The sequence below is a fragment of the Diplotaxodon limnothrissa genome, linkage group LG16 (genome assembly GCF_057381915.1).
Source record: "Diplotaxodon limnothrissa isolate DT_005_m linkage group LG16, D_limnothrissa_male_GT1.1, whole genome shotgun sequence".
Lineage (NCBI taxonomy): Eukaryota > Metazoa > Chordata > Actinopteri > Cichliformes > Cichlidae > Diplotaxodon > Diplotaxodon limnothrissa.
This window is the reverse complement of record NC_140611.1, coordinates 28,311,739-28,332,590: the sequence shown is the minus strand read 5'-3', so window position 1 is coordinate 28,332,590 and position 20,852 is coordinate 28,311,739. Positions and strand designations below refer to the sequence as shown.

General features: G+C 38.8%; 2 protein-coding genes across 2 annotated transcripts; both read right to left on the bottom strand.

Annotated features, from left to right (window-relative positions):
• Positions 1 to 879: 879 nt before the first annotated feature.
• Positions 880 to 15,298, bottom strand: LOC146616378 (zinc finger protein 654-like). The gene is made up of 11 exons (XM_085374217.1): positions 15,155 to 15,298; positions 12,999 to 13,144; positions 12,388 to 12,469; positions 12,041 to 12,176; positions 11,117 to 11,319; positions 9,792 to 9,928; positions 8,779 to 8,920; positions 8,233 to 8,517; positions 6,752 to 8,089; positions 2,133 to 2,908; positions 880 to 1,969 (listed from the first exon to the last, which is right to left on the bottom strand). Exons 1-11 carry the CDS (start codon positions 15,278 to 15,280, stop codon positions 880 to 882), a joined length of 4,461 nt encoding a protein of 1,486 aa, XP_085230343.1. The 5' UTR covers positions 15,281 to 15,298.
• A 3,701-nt stretch (positions 15,299 to 18,999) lies between these two features.
• On the bottom strand, positions 19,000 to 20,199 carry htr1fa (5-hydroxytryptamine (serotonin) receptor 1Fa). The gene has a single exon (XM_085374174.1). The coding sequence runs from the start codon at positions 20,197 to 20,199 to the stop codon at positions 19,000 to 19,002; it is 1,200 nt and encodes a 399-aa protein (XP_085230300.1).
• Positions 20,200 to 20,852: the final 653 nt, after the last annotated feature.

The following is a 20,852-nucleotide window of genomic DNA, read 5'->3' as shown; positions in this document are numbered from 1 at the left end:
GCTGTACAGAAAGTTTGACAAAATGAAGGCAGATTTACATTGTTTCAAATGTTTTGGCCACGGCCCTAATACATAATTGTATCGCAACTAGAGAAATTTAATAAAGGCAACCCCAGTCCCACCCAACTGCTACCCACATGATTTTCTTAGTTTAAAATGTGCATTTGTGACAGGGGTTTTAAGGACTTATTTAGAAAATAGATTTTACAGTGTACAAAAGTTACGATGATGCAGCCATCTGATATCCACCTTTACAGTCATGTCTAGTAAGTTCTCAAGTGCTCTACGATACAAACTAAGTGGTCTATGCCTCATTTGGAAGACCACAGAACATACATGTTGTTTGCACACTGCAATTCACACCTCCAATGATGAACTGTGTGTAGAATTCATTCTCTTATCCAGTCTCCAAAGACTCGTGAACACCACAGCAGAGGGAATGGGTCCATTATTCAGATTCCCGTTACCTGACAATTAGTGTATTTCCCAAATTTACATGGACTTGACAAAGTCAGCAGGTCAAATTAGCTTTAAAAAAAAAAAATAAATTAAAAAAAAAAAAAAATGGGTGAATAAATATTGTGTGTAGTTTCAACCCAAATTTGGTTTTTAGGTACTTTAGGTACTAGGTATTTTCTGGTTTACATCTCCTTTGCCTTAAGCACTATGACTGATCATTAAGAAAGGATTTTAGTGTTTAGTTGTCATGAAGGACCTTCCTGAGCCAAGTAACAGAAATAGCCATTCCAATTGCAGCAACTCTTCACACTCCTGCAAATATTAACCTAAAAAACAGCAAGGGGAAAAACAGTTACTGGTTGTTCAAGGTAATAAAAAAAAAAAAAAAAAAAAAAAAAAAAACAGGGTCAGAAAATGGAGTTAAGCAAACTTACTTTCATCATCTGAATCAAAGCCAAAGAGGGAAGAGCACGTGTTGAGGGCTTTGTGTTTCTGCAACTCCTCCAGACTGCTGTAAGAGGAAAGGCATTTATCACAGCGATGTCTGATCTTATGCTCGGGGGCCACATCCTCCACCTGCTGCTCCTTTTCTGGATCAGGGTCCTTCTTTTTCTTATGACTCCAATAAATGATTTTCTTGGGAGCATCATCAGTGGACCTCCTTTTGCGCATTGAAAGCACAGATTCATCCAGGTAGGTGGATGGAGGTGGCCGGATGAAAGGGGCCTTAACAAAAGTTGCGTAGGAGGGATCTTCGGGCTTGAAGGTTTTGTGCTCAGGAATGTGTGGCTCTGCTATATTCTGTTGGACTCCCTCGGCCAAAGTAGAAATATCTTCAAGATCTCTGACGTTTAAAGGGTCTACCTCGACAGTAGTTGGTCTTTTTCGACATCTTTTGGTGGGAGTCGCTGAAGCAGCGTTAGTGTGAGAAGTGGACATGAACCCCTCTGAAACATTTCTTTTCACATCTTCATATCCATTGATGGTAGGTTTGGTATCATCTGTGTGCTGATCTGCAACAGTTTTCTCTGAATAGTTATCAGACTTAAGAAGATTATTGTTTTGCGCATTTATTCCACCAGTCTCACCATCAGTTTTGTTTATTAGTGTGAGATCCTCAACACGAGAGGCCTCACCATCAGGAATGGGACTCTCCTGCTGCCCCTTTTTACTCTGTAGCCATATCTCCTCGACCTTCACTCTCTGTTTCCATGGAGCTTCAGCGCTTTCCTTTATCAGTTTGCTGGGTCCCAATTCTAGCTCGTCTTTCTGCGGGACTGGGACATAGTGCCTCCATTCATGGTCATATAGACCCAGATAACTTGAGAAAAGTTTCTCACAGCCACTGAAAGGACACTGAGGTCGGAAGGGCTGGTGGGTATTTACGTGATCCTTTAATTCCTGCTGTGTCACAAAGCGCTGCTTACACTCTAGATGGTAGCAGAAGTGTGGAAGAGGACTACTGTGGCTCTTCATGTGGTCCTTATAATGCTGAAGAAACTGAATCTGCCTGTTGAGAGAGAAAAAAAACCATGCGCAACATGCTGAATCAACTTCCCAAATTCAAACCCTTTAACTGTACATGTATGGAGTCTTTTAGTGTTTTACAATCAGTTAAGAGACCTTTTTTTTTTTTTTTTTTAAATATCTGCAGTTATTTAAAGTTCTCTTACCTGAGGCAGAGGGTGCACTTGTGTTTGGCCCAAACAAAAGTCTTCTCTAGCACCTTGTCTTCAGTAATATGGCATTTGATAGCATGCTTTGTTAGTGTGTTGGTCATCCTCAAGAATACTCTATCGCAGGAGTCAGACGGGCACAAGTGGTATGTGATGTCTGCACCACAAGCATTTTCTCCCACAGGCGTCTCCTGCCCCTCTTCTTCAATCACAGATGGATTACTTACAATTACCAGGCCTTCTTTAATGATTACCTGCTCATCCTTAAAGTCGATCTGTTCGAATATATTTGTGTTAGGTTTTTTGCATTTTTTGTGAAGCACAGATGTCTTCTTGATGAGGGTACGGAGGTTCCTGATGATTCGTTCTTCCCTCTTGAGATGTGACACTTTAGCTTTGCTTCCGGGTCTCTGGCCAAAAGTTTCGCCCTCAGAAATAGTCTGTTTTTTATCCCAAGGCTTACACTTATTTCCTGCATTGTCTATTACTCCATTAGCAGCTTGAGCATTTTCAATGGATGGCTCCTTATTAGAAGATTTTTGTTTGCACATTGTATCAATGTGCTCAAGAATGTGCTTTTTGGCAAAAGGAAGCTGTTTGAAGCGTTTTCCGCAGAGAATGCATTTTAGTTTCCTACTTTTGAGGTGCGAGAGAGCATGTCTCATAACATTCAAGCCTTTGTAGTCTTTGCCACAGAATGTGCAGTAGTGGGACAAATGAGAATATTGTTGAGTACGGAGAGCCCTGTCCTTCCATGTTCTCTTAACTTTTACCTGAAAAAGAGAAAAGTCAAATCAGAGCTGGAAGCAGCAGAGCATCAATTCACATTTCACTGCATGCAAAACTGTACTTCTCCTGAAGTGTATATGTGCAATCAAATGCAACCTAATATGAAGAAAAGAGAACATACTTCAAATATCTCCCTGTAATAATTGACTTTCATAACAACATTTCTTAAATTACAGTACTGTGCAAAAGTCTGTGGTCCCCAGCAGTGATGGGATTAACGGCGTTACAAGCAACGGCGTTTCTAATGGTCATTAGAAAAGCCTACCAGATCGTCTACCAGAAAGTGATTGGTGCCCGCGGGAGCGCGCGCAGCTGCTTAAGATTACAAAGCAACAAGGTGATATGTACCAGTTTTTAAATTGTGTTGATAGGCCACGCAAAAGTCTGAGTCATGATAAAGAATATATATGCATGTTTTTTCCTCAATAGTTTCGTCACGTTAACGTCTAAGGACAGCGCTAGCAAGCACTCTCTGCTTAAGACCAAAAAAACAAAAAAAACAAACAAACAAAACAGCCCGTTCGTGTTGGTGGAAAAATGCACCATGTCGACCAATCAAAAATGATATGGCAAAATGACATTTGGTTTAGGAAGATGGAAGTTTTAGGAGTGTGTTGGGATGAAATATTATTTTACATTCATAATCTAGGTTACTAGTAGAGCTGGGCGATAGAACGATAACGATATGTATCGCGATATAACTTTTACTCGATAGAGAAATTAAGCTATCGCGATAGACCTCGCCGCTCTTGTCCTCTTAAAAAAAAAAAAAAAAAAAAAAAGGTCAGCCAATCCAAATTAAGTAGCACAGAGCCGAACCAATCACAGCCGCAGCGTCACGTCGCGTGACTTGTTACTTACAGCACAAGTGCCAAGCCGCACATGTGTTTGTTTGGGAAGCAGCCAGCGGGTAATGGAGAGAGCGCGTAATGGAGGAAATGAGTGTGCCGACTAGAAAAATCAACCGAGCGTGACCGAAGAGAAAACAGATGATGGTTCCAATGCCGGAGAGATTGTCGAACGGAAGAGCCATAGAAGTTCCGTAGTGTGAAGGTATTTCGGCTATTTCAAGTCTGACAAAAAACAGAGTAGCGTGCACTGTAAATTGTGCCGAAAGCAAGTCTGGAAATACAATAAACTGGTGCATGCGTCACACTGTGCGCCACGTTATTGTTTCGGTGAAATGAATTTCTACAATACTGTTAATTCTACTCTCTGCAGTGTTTAAATGCTTACATATACACACAGTTACTGTCCGTCCACACATACGACTCGGTTCTGCTTCTATGCCCCAGCTTTGTTTACTTTTTCCCACCGAGGCTTCTAGACTTCTGATTGGCCAACATTTCTGCACGGTTAGGAATCTAGCACCACCTGCTGCTTTGGCATGTTCATAGCAGCGTTTTCCTTCATTTCTGCCTTTATGTGTGGACGGGATTATTTTTTAAAACCAAAACGGAAAATCTCCGTTTTCAAAAATACCCGTGTACGTGTGGACGTAGCCTCAGTCTCTGACTGGAAGCGCTAATTCGTCATTCGGCTTTTGTCAGACTAAAGTAACTGTTAAAACTGTTTGAAAAGCTCAGCTATACAACAAGGAGAGATTGAGAATTTCCTTTTAGTTCTCAGTTTATTTGATATTGACAAAAGTTAGTCAGTTTTGTCTGTTCTTCTGTAAAACAAACTAAGATTTATTTTTAGAATTAATATTTTGTTTCTAAGTGGAATTGACAATTTAGTAGTCTGTTTCGTTTGTTCTATTTTGAAACTTAAACGCTTTAGTGGCTGCCTTTTGTGTAGTTTGCAATATTTGCCTTTATTTATCTGAAAAAGTCTCATGTTCCTTAAGTACATCTACCCTGTTGAACTTATTATGGGAAATAAATATTTAAATAAAAACAAGCTGCTGATTATTTCACATTTTACTTGTGAGCAACGGCACATTTAAATCTTACAAATTTAGTTATTTGGCTTATATCGTGATAGATATCGTTATCGCCTGAAATGAAAAAAAACATATCGTGATATGAAAAAATCTCATATCGCCCAGCTCTAGTTACTAGTCATAATCCTTATTATTACTGTTGCATCATTTATGATTTATCATTATTATCATTTCATTGACACATTTAGTATAACTACATTATATTAATAAATAATAACACCTGAAATACCGACTTTAATATAACTACATTATATTAATAAATAATAACACCTGAAATACCGACTTTAATATAACTACATTATATTAATAAATAATAAATGTGTCAATGAAATGATAATAATGATAAATCATAAGTGATGCAACAGTAATAATAAGGATTATGACTAGTAACCTAGATTATGAATGTAAAATAATATTTCATCCCGACAAGTGACGGCGAGAGAGACGGAGGGAGAGACAGACAGACAGCAGAAAAAGAGAGAGAGCGAGTTTTGAGATTTCTGACATTTAGCATGTTTGGAGTGTGTAGTTAATGTGTTGTCTTGTGTAGTTAGTGTGTAGTGTTGCGGATAGTTTTGTGTTGTGTGTCAGAACAACGAGGTGACTGCTATCTCCAGGTAGAAAACAGGAGTGATACACCTGCTGCTGTCAGACCTGCAGGTATCAGGCTGTATGTTCTCCTTTATAATGGACAGAAATTATTTTTTTGGAGTGGCACAAATAATTTGTGTGGCATCGTATTGAATGCAGAACAGCTGATTGTTCTGTCAATAGTTTGAAATGGTTATTTTAAAAAAAGAGAGTAAAAGGTAAAAAGCTGCAAATAACTTGTTTGCAAAACTTGTGCATAGGCTTTTAAAACTGACAATTTATATTTGCATTTAAAGTTATGAAATATGATTCAATAAACATGTTTGTGGTTGTTACAATAAAAAATATAACTTTTTCTACTCAGATTTTATGTTTTATGTCTGATTTTAGATCAATTGTGTTAATATAGTATCTCAAAATGAAAGCATAACTGTAAATTCAGACACGTGAGGTTGTGCTGGAAAGAATGATACAAAACAAGGCAAATAAATAGTTTTTAAAGGTGAAATGTAGAGGGAAAATCAAAAGTGGTTAAAATGGCTAATTATACCCTGGACCCCAGAGGATTAAACTTTTTTTTTCTAAAGTAGCAATAGTTACTTTTCAAGTAATTAATTACTTTTAGAATCTTGTAGCTCAGTTACTTTTTTGAAGTAACTAGTAACTATAATTAATTACTTTTTAAAGTAACTTGCCCAACACTGGTCTCCAGTGATACTGGGTTAACTGTCAAAACTGATCCTATTATAAATGCAGAAAAGTCTGGTCATAGTTTGAGTCATCATACAATACCATGCAGAAAGTATCTGATTGGCAGTGGCTTAATTTTCAGCATGACAATGACCCCAAACACTCTGTCAGTGCAGAAAAGTGTACCTGACTAGAAAAAACACTCAGTGGAACACTATCAATCATGGATTGCCTTCTCCAGAACCTGGACCTCAACATTATTGAATGAAGTGTAGATCATCTTGACAAAGAATAGAACAAAAGGCAACCACCATCCAAAGAGGAGCTTTGAATGTCCTGGGAGAACTATTCCTGAAGACTACTTAAAGAAACCACAGGAAAACTTGCCTAAGAGAGTTCAAGAATAGAGGTGTTCATACCAAATATTGACTTTAATTGACTTGCTAGAATTGTACAAACTTTGTTTCTGCCTGTATTTCCATGGGTGTGCATGTTTAAATAAATCACTGCATCCCTTTCCTCTTTCGCATCCCAGCAAAAAACAAAATAAGGGAGGCTTGAGACACTTGCACAGTAATGTAAATATGGAGAAATAACTAACCTCAATGTTTGTTGTTTCTGTTTCAACTGACGGATGGGGTTCCTCTTCATTGCTGCCATTAAGGTCCTCAGATGCTGTAGATTCTGGCGGTTGAGGATTTTCACTGTCAGGTGATTTGGATTTAAAGGAGTAACTGTGAAAGAGTTCTACTGGACAATCCAATAACTCCAATAGTGGACCATCAAGGTCCACAGGATCAGCTTCAGCAATACCGATAGCAGCTTGATTCTCAATGGGTGGACCTTCACAAAGTTTGGATTCCACCTGTGTTTGAGATTCCTCTTGGGATGGTTCACTTAAAGTGTTATGACAATCAAGGCCATTATGTTCTCCATTTTCTTTCTTAGGGCCCATCATCTTCTCGAGTTGATACGCTCTCTGTTCGCTTTTGATTTCAAAGGCCAAATCAGGATGTTCTCCATTCTCCTTAAAGTCTGTCATCTGCTCAAATTCATTGTCTTTCAGGTCTTTCATCTGCCTATCATTCTTAATTTCATAAAACAAATCATTATGTTCTCCATTTTCTCTGTTCAAGTGCCCAAGTTGGTTCTCTTTCTGGTCACTCATTTCAAGCTCACAGTTCAGTTGAGGCATATTCTGCTCTTTGTCTTCTGTGTCCATTTTTTTCTCAAATCCATACTCCTCCTTGTTAAGGTATATTTCATTATCGGGATATGAGAGTTCCAGTTTTGATAATGGCTTCCTTCCCCGTTTTCTCCCTCTAACTTTGACCTTTTTCTCTGTCACTGCCTGTACCAGCTCCAGTCTTGGAAGACCTTGCAACCATCTTTTCTTTTGACCTTTTCTTTTCAAAATTTTGCTCTTAACACATCTAGACAAGTATTCCCTATTGCGGTTCAGAGGGAGACTTACAGAAGAATTTTCCTTGTTAGTGTGATTGCGCCTTAGTGAGTACACAGAGTTATTACCTAAAGAGGTTGATTTGACATTGTATTTGATCTCTGGATCATCACCTATTTCAAACTCATCATCAGACCGAGGCCGTTTTCTCCGTCGTAGCCTTTTTCTCCATTTCCTCCTCTTCAGAGAATCATTATCCGACAGTGCAACACGTTTTCCAGCCTCTCCATCTACAGTTTGCTCTTCTGGAAGGTTCACAAATCCAGCTTCAGTGCAGTTGCAAGAGATGGAGTCTTGAGTGCATGACTCATTTACACAGTTACTTTTTAGTAGTTCTTCACTATATGCCTTCTCCTCTTCCATCTCGTCGAGAACAGCAGCAGTCACAACCTTATCATTCATTAACTCTAAACAATGTGTCCTAAGGGTCAGGAAGTTCCAAAATTCAGGGTCAAAACATAGGCGCTCCTTTAGCATCTGGGAAAAGAAAAAAGAAAAAAAAAAAAAAAAAAAAAAAACAATCATGCAAAACACAGTTGTAAACAAATCACACAGTTATAATATCGAAATATAGCCCATATCAGATAAAGTTCAACATATATCGCATCACCCCCTCTAACCTGAAGAATATGAAAGCGAACACAGGTCCGGACAGGGTTGTTGTGGGGATGCGGCTCCTGATCAGGATGCATGTAAAGCAGGGAGACAGTTCGGTATGCCTCCAAGCTTCGTTCCTGGCAAAACACAAGAAGGGCACACGCTCGACAGACCTCCAGGTCATGGGGCAGCAGGAAGGCAATTGTCTTGCAAACGAGTGACCGGGTTACAGTGTCAGCCTGCATGTCACACAGCTGCAGGGCCCTGGCGCAAAGCTCCACGCAAACTTGAATTCCATCACCACCCAGCTATTCAAAAGGAAATAAACACAGATGAATAAATCTGATTAAAACAGATATAAGAATCAAATCAAAAGGAAAAAAATATTCAATTGCCAATTGTAAATGTCTGCAGTACTTACATTTTTAACAGTTTAACCAAAGCATTTAACTAATATTTAACAGTATTAAAAACACAACTTTAAACTGTTTCTGTACACTATAGACAGTGTACAGAAACTGTTACGATTTAACAGGGCGACAAAAGATGATGCTGCAATGACATCTCACCTCTGTAGTGACCAATTTTATGAAGGGGAAGATGGTTCTGACATTGGTAGCAGAGGAGGCCAGCTGCAAGCACTCAGCTAAGAAGCCTTGTCTGGAGGGATGGGCCCTAAGATACAGTCTGCTCCAGATAAACACCAGGTCCCTGCATAAAGACATATACATCTAGTTCAGGTATGATTTTAATCAGGCAACAACTATGATATTAAGTCAACAAACAGAGAGATGCTAAAGCATTTAAAATAATTAAATAAAGTCATGCACTGTAATGGGGTTATCACTTCAACAACTCACATTACTGCCATATTCAAAGATATGCCCTATACCCAACCCTGCATAATCTGGCTGAAGAAACTGACAGGAGAGAGACACACCATTGTAGTAAAATTGCTATTTCTTTCACTCTATAGTCAATAACCTCCTGCCCAAAAAGTAAAAATATGTTTAAAATATTTCTACTTTTTGCTGTGGCACACCAAAATGTATAATCAAATCCCTTACATTTACTAAAAAAAAAAAAAGTTCTGTCAAAGGAACTCTCTTAAGAACTCTAAGACTTCTATAACGGAGATGTTGAGAGGGACAGTCAATAAAACGTTTTTAATAAATGTAAAGCTTTAAGATTTTCCCCCTCACAAGCGCTCCAGAGCTTTTTAGTGCCAGATACAAGGAGACTGGTCAAAAATAAGGAAAGAATAAACAAAGCTAAATTCAGAAAGGGGGCTGGAAAAAAAGACCTGCACAAGAGACCTTAAGCATGCAGTCAAGACAACAGTGCAAGCTTTACTTTCAGTACAAGTTTGATTGTCCTTGAGTGTAACAGAAACCTGAGACATGGTCCCATAGAACATATGTTAAAAGACCCAAAGATGGCAGTTTACAGATGGTACCCATCCAATCTGACAGATCATGGAAGGATCTGCAAAAAGGAATGGGATAAACTACTGAAATCTGGCCTGATAAGCCTATAGAGGGTCTGAATATTTGCTGAATCCTTTATATGAGGTCACACTTACCAGATGTAATACATGTCTCCATTGTGTAGCTGCTGTGTAAGAAAAGCTTTACACAGTGATAACAACAGCTCATCTTTTTCAACACTCTCTGTATTGCAGATTATCTCCACTGCATCACGACCATCTATCTCTGCCATCTAAGGAAGAAGTTAAGAAAATACACATATACATTTATTTATTATAAAACATGTATTATAGTTAATGTATGGCATTCACAAAGCTTTTCATTTGCAAAATGGTCACCTATTATATGTGATACAGTTACATCATATTTACTAATATACTATCCGGTTGTTCAGTCTGACGTCACTAGCCGTGTCTGGACCTAAACTCCGCTGCAGGTCCATATATCAAACGATCACTATGGCATTACTGAGAGTAGAAAAACTGTCTAAAGTCTTTCATCTTTAATAAAATGATCAGCGTTCTGCTCTACCAGGTGTAACAATTGAGTTTAACATCCAGGCATCCATGAAAACGGAATTTATGACATTTAACGGAGTTAGAAGTTAGCAGGGAGTTAGCTCGCTAGCTTCTATCTAAATACAATATAGCATGTCCTGACTGCGGGGTTTTGGAAACAAATTAAAACGTACAGCTCTGTTATCACTTCCAACATCAATGAAGACAGAAAACTAAACAGCAGTGACGTTTGTAGGGTTACTGAAGTTGGGCTAGCTGGTATATAATGATGTGCTACGTGACCGCTAGCGACACAGCTATGTTAGCATAATATAAACAAGCTAACTTTTTTTTCCACTCGATAAAAGTTAACGTGAGTGTTCTCGGTGGTCAGGAACAAATGTAATTGCATGGCAGGATGCTGTAAAAGGACCAACCTTCAGCCAGGAGAACAACTGAGATAATCCATCCACAATACGAGGTTAGTCATTCATATACTGCTGCATGGGCTGGGCTGTAGTTACATCCTAAGGTTTTAAAAACTGAGCTTAAATAAATGATTAGCGGTAATAAAAGCCGAGAGAGGTCAACAGTGATCACTGACTGTTTTAGGAGCTTTTTGAGATCAAATAGAAGAAAATACATAACATTAAACATGTTAACAACACAAAAGCCATATTAAACGCAGACTACTTTAGACCCGGAAGTAGGATCCGTCGCGTCATCACTGAACAACCGGATAGCCTTAACTATTTTCCTGTTTTGGGTTGATTTGAACATAGACTTTAAATACATAGTAGATCAACAAATAAATAAGACTAAATAATGCATTTTTCCCCCCTTTCTTATTCATCCATGTCCATTTTTAGAAACGCCTATCACTAATTCTTTCAAGGTTACTTGTTCTGCTCTTCAATTCTCACCTCCTTGTAAAGGTTTTCATGCAGCGAGGCTTTGTAGAGGCAGGTCAAGTAGGCCTGATGGAAGTATAGATGCTTTCCAGCCTCACGATTTTCCAGGCAGCTTTTAGCAAGAGCCATTGCCTCCTGCATTCGTTCACAGGCCTGCAGATATCGCACTCGCAGCTCCAAGAACACTGGCAATTCTGAGCTCACGTAGTCCTCAACTGCATAGAAGGTAATTACATGTGTTAATGTAAATCTCATGGGATGGGTATTAATATGAACTACCTGCTGAAAATAAAGTCATTGCCTATATTTATATATAAGCAATGACAGTGCAATGTATTATTAAAAACGTGATGATAGATATAATGGTGTATTGAGAACGAAATGTGGTTGCTTGGGGGTGGGGGGGGGGGGGGGGGGGGGGATGATCATGACAGAAGATGACTGAAACATTTGGTAGATTAGTAACAAAATTTGTTTAATAATGAGTGTATCAGGGTAAGAAGGGGTTGAAATGGGGTTTCTTCAAGAGGCCAGGTCAAGTTTCAGTGATATTACATGCCATTTTCTTATCGTATTCCAAGATGACATACCAAGATTCATCCCACTTAATTTCTTAAGAAGTGATTGCATGAAAAATGACTCCATGCATGAAAAATGATTTTTATACATGGAGTGGTCATCACAGAGCCAGAGAATAACCCTGATGTAATCTTTGGAAGATTTTATGCAGTGGTCCTTTACCATCAATACAAGATCTGGGCAAAAAACTTAATGCAACTCTGTAAATGTGGTGACATTGCCCAAGCTTATTTGAAACTTTATCACAACTTATGTGTGCCTCATCAAATCTAAAGGCAATGCAATGAAATATAAGCATGTATGACTTCTTATTTTGGACAGGCATTGTATTATTTCCTATATGTCACATATGCCTACCGTCGTTTGGTGGCAAATCATCCTCCTTCAGGATTCCCTGTAACACAGGATTTTCCCATGGGCCTCCTACTTTAATAATCTGCTTTACATGCTGAAGGTAGATGTTCCTGTGCCTCATGAGGCGAGTGTGGCAAATCTGCAGAGAAGACGTTCATTCAAAATCTTAATGTTATAGAAGGAAGCTGAGTTAGTCACTATTTTCAATCATAAAACATTGGTGCAAGAAGAAACTGGCAGCAGTTTTGAGACAAGTATTGTTACCTTTAGTTTAAAACTCAGCACCTGTAAAAACACCTGGCTTTTACAAAATTGTACTGTGAATTGACAGTAGGTCAGTTTTTAATCACCTGAAAAGAGTCAAGGATGTCTTTTAAAGGCTCTTCCACAAATTCTTCCTTGCTGAAAAACAGCATGAGTTCAAAGAAGCTCCTGCAAGACAATGACAGAGACATTAGAAAAATATCTCACACCAAGGTGACAACCACCAGAACATGAATGCCTTACAAGTGCTAGTTTTAAAGGAGAGGTGATCAACTCAAAATTGTGCTGCTCATTACCAAATGATTCAAGTTAAAACAATATGTGTCTTTTTCTATTTCAAAGACAGGCAGCAAATACAACTCTGCTATTCCTTTTGGACACGGAGCTCCAGCTCTTCCCAACAGATAAAAAAGGGTTCCATGAATTTATGGTTCACCTCTATTTAAGCTACAGCCTTTAAATTTTATCTGAAAGCATCAACAAACACTGATTTACAGAAAATGTTCTGTACTATTTTCAACACTGATTTTTCACAGTAACTGTCTCACAGTTTTGTTTTAGAAATAACATTTTATGTCGTGTCTCTGCTAGGCAATTAAGAATTTTCGAACCAAATACGTGGGTTCAGCTATTCAAATAAATTTATTTACAATCAATACAGCACATTAAAACAGCTTCCAGTGAACATTGCACTTACAAGGCCAAACTGCTGAGAACATACTGGATGTGCTGACAGTCATCTGTAAAGGCAGTGGTGGCTTTGGTAAAATTGTAGAGTGCGGTCCGCAGCACCTTCAGTTGCGGGAGAGGAACTTGCCATTGCCCTGTGTACTCCTCAACAAGCTGTCCAGGAATGAAACAGAAATGTGAAAGACTTAAATGAATCCTATGCATGACAGCTAAAAGCTGTATGTTTTTCATCCCACATCTAACACAGTTTACAACAGAAAGGTTTACGCTGCCAAAAGTTAAAAACAAGTAATATATAGAAAATAGTGATTTGATATGAAATGGTGGAACTCATTATCCGTCCACACTGCACATCAGAGTACTAATGTTTTAACAATACACTACGATCAAAACCAAGAAGAATTCTAACTGAAATTGTTTGGATAATAAAGACAGCTGGTGGATGTGCTGTGTGAATATGAACACAAATTGGATCTTAGAACCAAAGTATAAGAACGTAAATAAGACACACTGTAACACAATCAAATAGAAATGTTCATTAGAATGCACATTTCTATTTGACATCTCCATTAGACATTTATTGTATGGATGTCTAACACATTTGTTAGACCATCACCCAATCTAAGGTTTGTGCCACAGCTCTCATAACTTAACAGTATTCATAATTATCAAAAAAAATTAATGTTTCTGTAATGGTTAATCCACAAGTATGGCCAAACTCTTTAATTGAAATGATATTTTGTAATGATAAAATATAACTACTGTTATCCTTGAATTTTCAAATTTAGCTTGTTGGTCCAGTGAACCACTAGTGCACCTGAATCAAACAGGCTCTCCTCCACACAGTGCTCATTTATAAAGCACAAGCCCAAACAGGTGGATTTTCCTGGTTCAGTGCAGCTAGCCAACAACAAAGAACCACTAAGTGGGAAATGGAGAGTGAAAATGAACAGTATATCCATGTTTTGTTTTTAAAATAAAAGTCATTGCTACAGTCATAGGCAACAGTGACCCTCATACACTGCTTTATAGTTTGTACAAGGTTATTAATTCTGTCTCTAGTTAGCTAACATATAGGCACAAGTGGTTCTACAGATGATCTAAAAACTGAAACTTTAAACACTTATTTCCTAAATCCGCTTTCAAAATAGTGTTAAATCTATGACCATTTGTAGAGTGAGATTCCATGGTGTAAATTAGCCTTAATACGTTTAGTGTTTCATGTCCACTTTAAAACAAAGTTTTAGATTACTCATTTCGCAGACACTATAAACTTGTATTCCGTATTTTTTTTCTTTGTTTTAACCATGTGTATTAATTTCAGTTATACATCATACACCTTTGAGTATAGGCACCATGTGGTAGTTACAGTGTGCCATTTTATTGAGGGATGTTTCTTTTATCCTAAATGTGAAGCATTTTCGCAACTGCGTGTTTGTAAGTATAAGTGCTATAATAGTAAAGTTAATCAACTTTATTAAATTGTAAACTTTAAGTACAGCTACTGGTGGAACTTATGGATTAATTTACGCAATTAAAGCTCCATGCTCTAGGATAGTTAAAAGCCAATTCATCCGACTAGCTATCCAAACGTTTGGCTCCCAGATAAACGCATTCCAAGTGTGTATATGTAAAACAGAGTACTGTTATTCTGGATAGTGAAACAATTCAGTTGCGATTTGGCAGTCAGCTATGGTATTTTTTTCACTTCGAGGGCACCTTGCATTGTGAAAGGAAACCACGCTCCTGCTTTTCCCTAAAAATAACTTACCATTTGTCAGTACGTACGTCTTTTTGCATTTTTATCAACTGATGTCAACTCTAGGCAGCAAGGGTAGAAACTGCTCCATTTCCCTCGTTCATCAAACCTTGTTAAGCCCACAACGTTAATTAGCTTAGCTTTACTATCTAGCTATAAAGCTAACGTCAAACAAAAAAAACAAACACTAATACAAAAATAAGACACCCAAAAGTCCAGTTCGTACCTGTAAACTCTGACTAACTAATTCTGCTCTGTCTCTGATGTGCTATGCCTCCGCCTTAAACACATAACTGCATTAAAAGAGCTGCTCAGGGGCTAGCATTAGCTCTCAAAGCTAGCATCGTTAGCGATAAACAAACGCCGACTCCGTAAATCACAGGATATAAATTCACCCGACATACCTCACAAAACTCAGAGCAATACTCTTTGCTCTTCAGTGACGATTCGCCGCTGCAGTGTTTAGCACACAACGTGTCCAGAGCTAATTCAAGCCCGTCTGTTTCCAAATCACTTTCGTTGTCCGCCATACTGTCTGCCGTATCCAGCGCATACTCAAAGTTGCCAGGTTGGTAAGAAAGCGTCCTCCGATTCCTCACGACAGGATACTAACTACTTGGCAACCGCGCAATTATCCTTGTCACTAACCCTTGTACGTTCCTTGTACGGCTGTTGCCAATAGGAAATCCGGTATGAAAGATGGTACCCACTATGACTTAAAATAGTATTAAATAGCTATTCACTTGTAATAGGGGACTTTGCATAAATCAGTATTTCTTATATAATATATATTACATGTCAGACTCATCCAAAAAAAAAAATTGTAAAACGTGGCTTAAATAATAACAATTACCCACATTTATGACAATAATCTTTCTTTCTTTTTTTAGAATTCCTAATCTAATCCTTAGCATGCTGCATCATCAGACAATACATTTTTACAGCTTATTAAGTGAATCTTTAATCACAAAGAGGAATTCGGTTAGAAATTCATAATTAAAAGAGAAGTGAGAAATGTCATTAATTAAAATAATACCTGTTATTTCAATAGGAAGAATGCAGAATGGGACTTAGTCCTACTGCACAGGTGTTATTCACATATAGGTAAATATTACTTCTTCTTTTTGCGGCTGTTCCCTTTAGGGGTCGCCACAGGGCATCATCTGCCTTCACTTCACCCTTTTCCATACCACCTTTCTCCGTCCAGTATATCCAGTATCCCTCTTCTGCACATGTCCAAATCATTGCAGCCTTGCCTCTCAAACTTTTCCTCCAAACCACTTCACCTGAGCTGCCCCTCTGATATACTCATTTCAAATTCTGTCCATCACAATCAACCCCATTGAAAATCTTAACATATTTAGCTGTGCCACCTCCAGCTTGTCCTCCTGTCTTTTTGTCAGTGTAACAGTCTTCAAACTATACCTCACATGGTGCAGCTGCTTGGGAAGCACAAGTCAGTGTACTCCTTGCTCCTGTCCCAAGCCCAGATGAATTATCCAGATGGAGATTGCATGAGAAAGGGCATCTGGCATAAAATATGCACAGTACCAAAATACTAGAAGTAAAGTAACTAAACTTAATTCAGCCTTTATGGTGTATACTCGTGCTTTTTGTACTACAACATGCCAAATTTACTTGTACTTTTGAAATTAAAAGAACTCTCAAAAAAGATATTTTATGTAGTATAAGATAAATGGTCCCTACTTAACACCTTTTAACAACTTAGTGTTCCATAAAGCCCTATCAATGTTGCTCTCACACACACAGACAGGCGGGCAATGTTTCTTGTATTGCTGTTCAATAAAATACTGCTAATAACATTAACATCAGAAAAGCCCATAGAGGGTCAGGCGCAGTATGTTGATATCCTTATTAGTGGGCAAATTCACTAATCCAAAGCCCCTGATAATAGTTCTTTTTTTGCTTAGGTATAGGATATGAAAGTAGAGTATATTATACCTTGTCTCTGCCTTATTCCTGCACTGGTATTCCCTATTTAATGAAGCAGCTGTTATGCTGCAGCTATAGTTAGAAGAAGCTCTGTTCATAACCAACAGATGTGGCCTTTGTCTTTTTGTGAAAAGCACTTCAAATGCCTTTGTCTGTATGGACATGGGGTATGTTATTGCAGCCTACAAGTCTACAAGTTTAATGTGGAAACTGTTGAAATAAATTGGGCAAACCTGCGACAGGTTCTGTTTGAGGAAAATGCTATAGTGCTTGTAAGTGAATACAACTGGCGGGACTGACAATTGGAATGCCCTGATGTTCTACTGGGACACCCACTTGCAGTGTAACGTAGTCCATCTGGCAGGAATTCTAGCTTTATCAGCTCTCCCAGTGAGACAGTGCAACTCCTCACTGACTGACACACACACACACACACACACACACACACACACACACACACACACACACACACACCGGAACATAAATGCATGTAATTTTGAAGAAACAAGTGCGAAAAGATGCCATTTAAACATGTTCTTTCCTATGCTTAGGCAACATTTAAACATGGTCTTCATCATGACATGAACAGTGTTTATGATGTAAGTAAAAACATTATCCACAAACATTTGACACAGAGAGAACTTGCACAGCAATGCTTATTTCTAATTACTTTTATTTGTTTGACCGATGAGAGTAAGTGAGCAGTATTTTCAGATTCATGAATCTTGTTGCTGTAGCATTGAAAGACAGTACTAACCAATCAGAGTGTCTTTCTTCTTGCCACAAGGGGGCACCATCAAATCAAAATATGGAAAATATCCACTCTATTCACATTAAACAGTAAGCAGACTGATGTAATATAGCATAATAACATTAATTTACACATACAGCTTATCATTGGTATTCCTGCTACCATTTTCTCCATACATACAGGGAATATGGTGATACTCTCTCCTTAAACAATTACTTAACTCGGAGAAGAACAGGAACAAATATTTCAGCTGTGGACCATTTATTATTGATTATTTAGGCAGTGAAAAACAAAGGAAGAAACAGCAGACTGGTCATACTGTCAGAGATCTATATACGTTTATGGAATGCCTTATATTATCTCATTGGTATACAGTACACCCTCACACTTGACTCATCCACATCCATCAACATATCATGTGCCCTCTTGAAACCAATAAAGAAATAGTAGTTCTATTCCAAGTACTTGAGTGGGAGTAGTGTAATGAGGATTTCTCCACCAGTGACTCTCACCTTCAATTAATCTAATGCTAGCTATGGTGTGGGAGTGAAGCTAGATGGGGTGTTGGTTCCACTAGATAAATAATATATAAATACCATAGGAAATAATCAAATGATGTTGAAAAAAAATCAATAAAAGTGGCAGTGCTTTGTATAACTTGTAACAGTAGACCTTTTCAAAAGTCTTAGGGTCAAGTTTATGTTGGTACCCCAGTATTTTGTTGTTATTTATGGTATGACTTAGCCCTAGATGTTAAAATTTTTTTCTTTATATTAATTACATTTTACGCTGTTAATTGTAAACATTTAAAATATTATTTGTTAAGTTCAGGCATTGACATCTTATGAAAGTTAGACCATATCTTCCCATGTCTTTTTAGACTGTCAAGTAAATGAAGCCAGTACCTGTACCATTAACTTACAAGAAGGTCAAACCATCAATCAATGGAGGTTTAATATTTTTGGAATGTTTTGCAGGGCTAAATATATACTAGTTCTGCTAACAATCATTGCAACAGTCAGAAAACAAGTCACCTTTCATAACATCACAGCCACAAAAAGCAACAACTTGGTATACTGTGGTATTTTACACATGTCCAATATTTAAGCCAGCAGCGTGGACTCGGCAGAAGGGAGGTCATTAGATGAAACAGACATAATGGTCAGCTATTTCAAGACGTATAAATGGGGCTGATCACTAATGCTCAGAACTCAGGCCTCAAAAAAGGTCAGTGATGGCACATTTTCTCAGTGTCCCTTTACATACTCCAATTAACATCAATGAGGTCTCAGGCTCTTCTATAAATAGCAGGACTTGATTTTCAATTGGGAACTCGCACCATCTCATTGCTGAGTCGGTGCCATTTAGGCTGCTGAAGTGGCTGATGAAGTTTCTTTTCCAGTATCAATCCTTTTGCTCTTTTAAATTATTCTTTTTCAGACATAATAACTCAGTTATTCAGTCAGTATTTTTGACCTGAAGCCATTAATTTTGTTTCCTCTCATATATAGATGGTGTACAGGTTTGATCATGCATAAATAATCATCAGAGGTAATGACTGCACCTCACAAGTTTTTGGAAGGCTTTTTTGAAGTCTTCATTGAAGATGGTGTAGATCAGAGGGTTGATCAGAGAATTAAGGTAGCCCAACCATGTCAGGAAGTCAGCCATTTCCCCTGAAGTACTGCAAGAACCGCAGGTGTTGACAATCAATTCCTTGACAAAAAACGGCAACCAACAGACGACAAAGGCCCCTATTATCAACCCCAGCGTGGATGCCGCTTTGCGCTCTCGTGAGCCCGAGATTCGAGGTCCTTGGTATAACTGACTACGACGTGATTCACTGCGTGACTCGTGCCGTCGTGACTTGCACTTAAAGGCCTTTACAGACACACGGACCCGTTCACGTGGAGTTTCCTCTGTTGAGGGTTCAGAGAAAGACTTTTCCGGTGGGCTTACAGGCTCAGGACTTCGAGGCCCGCCATCGGCATCACCATCTCCAGCAGGATAGGTAGAGGGGATCATGCTGCCATTGGTCATGCATGAGTGACGGCTAGCCCGGCTAGCCTCCCTCCGCATATATAGGGTCTGAGCGGCCAGGTAGATTTTATAGTAGAGGATGAGGATGAGCAGCAGTGGAATATAAAATGCTCCGAGTGTTGAATAAAGGGTGAAGGCCATGTGAGGATGGATGATGATGCACTCATTTTCATGGTCATTATTGCCACTGTAGTGTTGCCACAGTAGAGGAGGGAGTGAGATGAGGATGGACAGGAGCCACACCACTGCCACCATTGCACCAGCTCTGGCTCCTGTACGTTTGCGAGAGTACTCCACTGCGTCTGTGATAGCCCGGTAACGGTCAATGGCGATTGCAGCAAGATGCAGAATGGAGCATGTGCAGCAGGTGACATCCACACTTAACCAGAAGGTACACACCACCTGACCCATGACCCAGCTCTTCTTTTGGATGTAGATGATACTGAAGGGCATGACCAGCACAGCCACCAGTAAGTCGGTCACTGCTAATGAGCAGATGAGGTAGTTGGCTGGGTGGTGCAACTTGCGAGTGACTGCAATAGCTGTTATCACCAGGCAGTTGAAAAATGTGGTGAGGATGGCCAGCACAGACAGAGTTATAGTAAGCAGGATTTCACTAGGGGGAAGTTCAGTGGTCTCCAGTGAGTCATTCCTGCTAACGTTGCTTGTGGCAAACACCCCTTCAGTGTAATTGGGGAAATCCATTCTGCAAGCAAAGAGAAAATGAAGAGAGTGAGACATCAAAGGGGCTTAGGGGAAATTGTATTTTACTAAATTCCTTTTCAAGAAAGGCTGCGCAAGTCTAAATTTATTTTTTGCCTGCATGTATTAATTGTTATTAAGCGATAGGGCTACAATCTCTGACGGAGTTTAAAGACTTGCACTATTATTTTTCTTTTGAACTATCAGTCAATTTTCTCGCTTTTTGGACTTCATAAATTAAAGATGTCAAAATGAATTAAGTCAGTTTTCTTTTAATTAAAAATATGCTTTTAAAGTCTGCTAGGGTCTTGAAACATTACTTGGCTGAGAAAGCTTGGAGAAACAGCTGCCTTGCCCACAAAAGTCTGGCCAAATCTTTCATTACATATATATTACTCCAGTCCTACCTGTCTATGCTGTAACGTGTTGCATCCAGGTGGTTCACTGTGCAGCAGACAGTCTGCTCTGATCTGTCTAACCTGGCAGACCTGCTATCACATCACTTCTGTCAGTCATCAACTCATCAACACCTGGGACACAAAGAGAGGGAGATGGAAATGTGAAAAAGGTGAATATTGAGAGAGAGAGAGAGAAAAAGACCCCAAAACAGTAGAGATGCATTTCAAGACACTGCACTTTTTTGCACTTTTTAAAAG

Bases quoted from the DNA above. Each gene is read 5' to 3' on its own strand.
- LOC146616378 (XM_085374217.1), bottom strand. From the start codon at position 15,280: ATGGCGGACAACGAAAGTGATTTGGAAACAGACGGGCTTGAATTAGCT. The intron at 12,177-12,387 runs GTGATTAAAAAC...TCTTCTCTGCAG, and splicing joins ACATCCTTGACTCTTTTCAG to ATTTGCCACACTCGCCTCAT. The intron at 11,320-12,040 runs GTAGGCATATGT...CCTTCTATGCAG, and splicing joins TGATTTGCCACCAAACGACG to TTGAGGACTACGTGAGCTCA.
- htr1fa (XM_085374174.1), bottom strand. From the start codon at position 20,199: ATGGATTTCCCCAATTACACTGAAGGGGTGTTTGCCACAAGCAACGTT.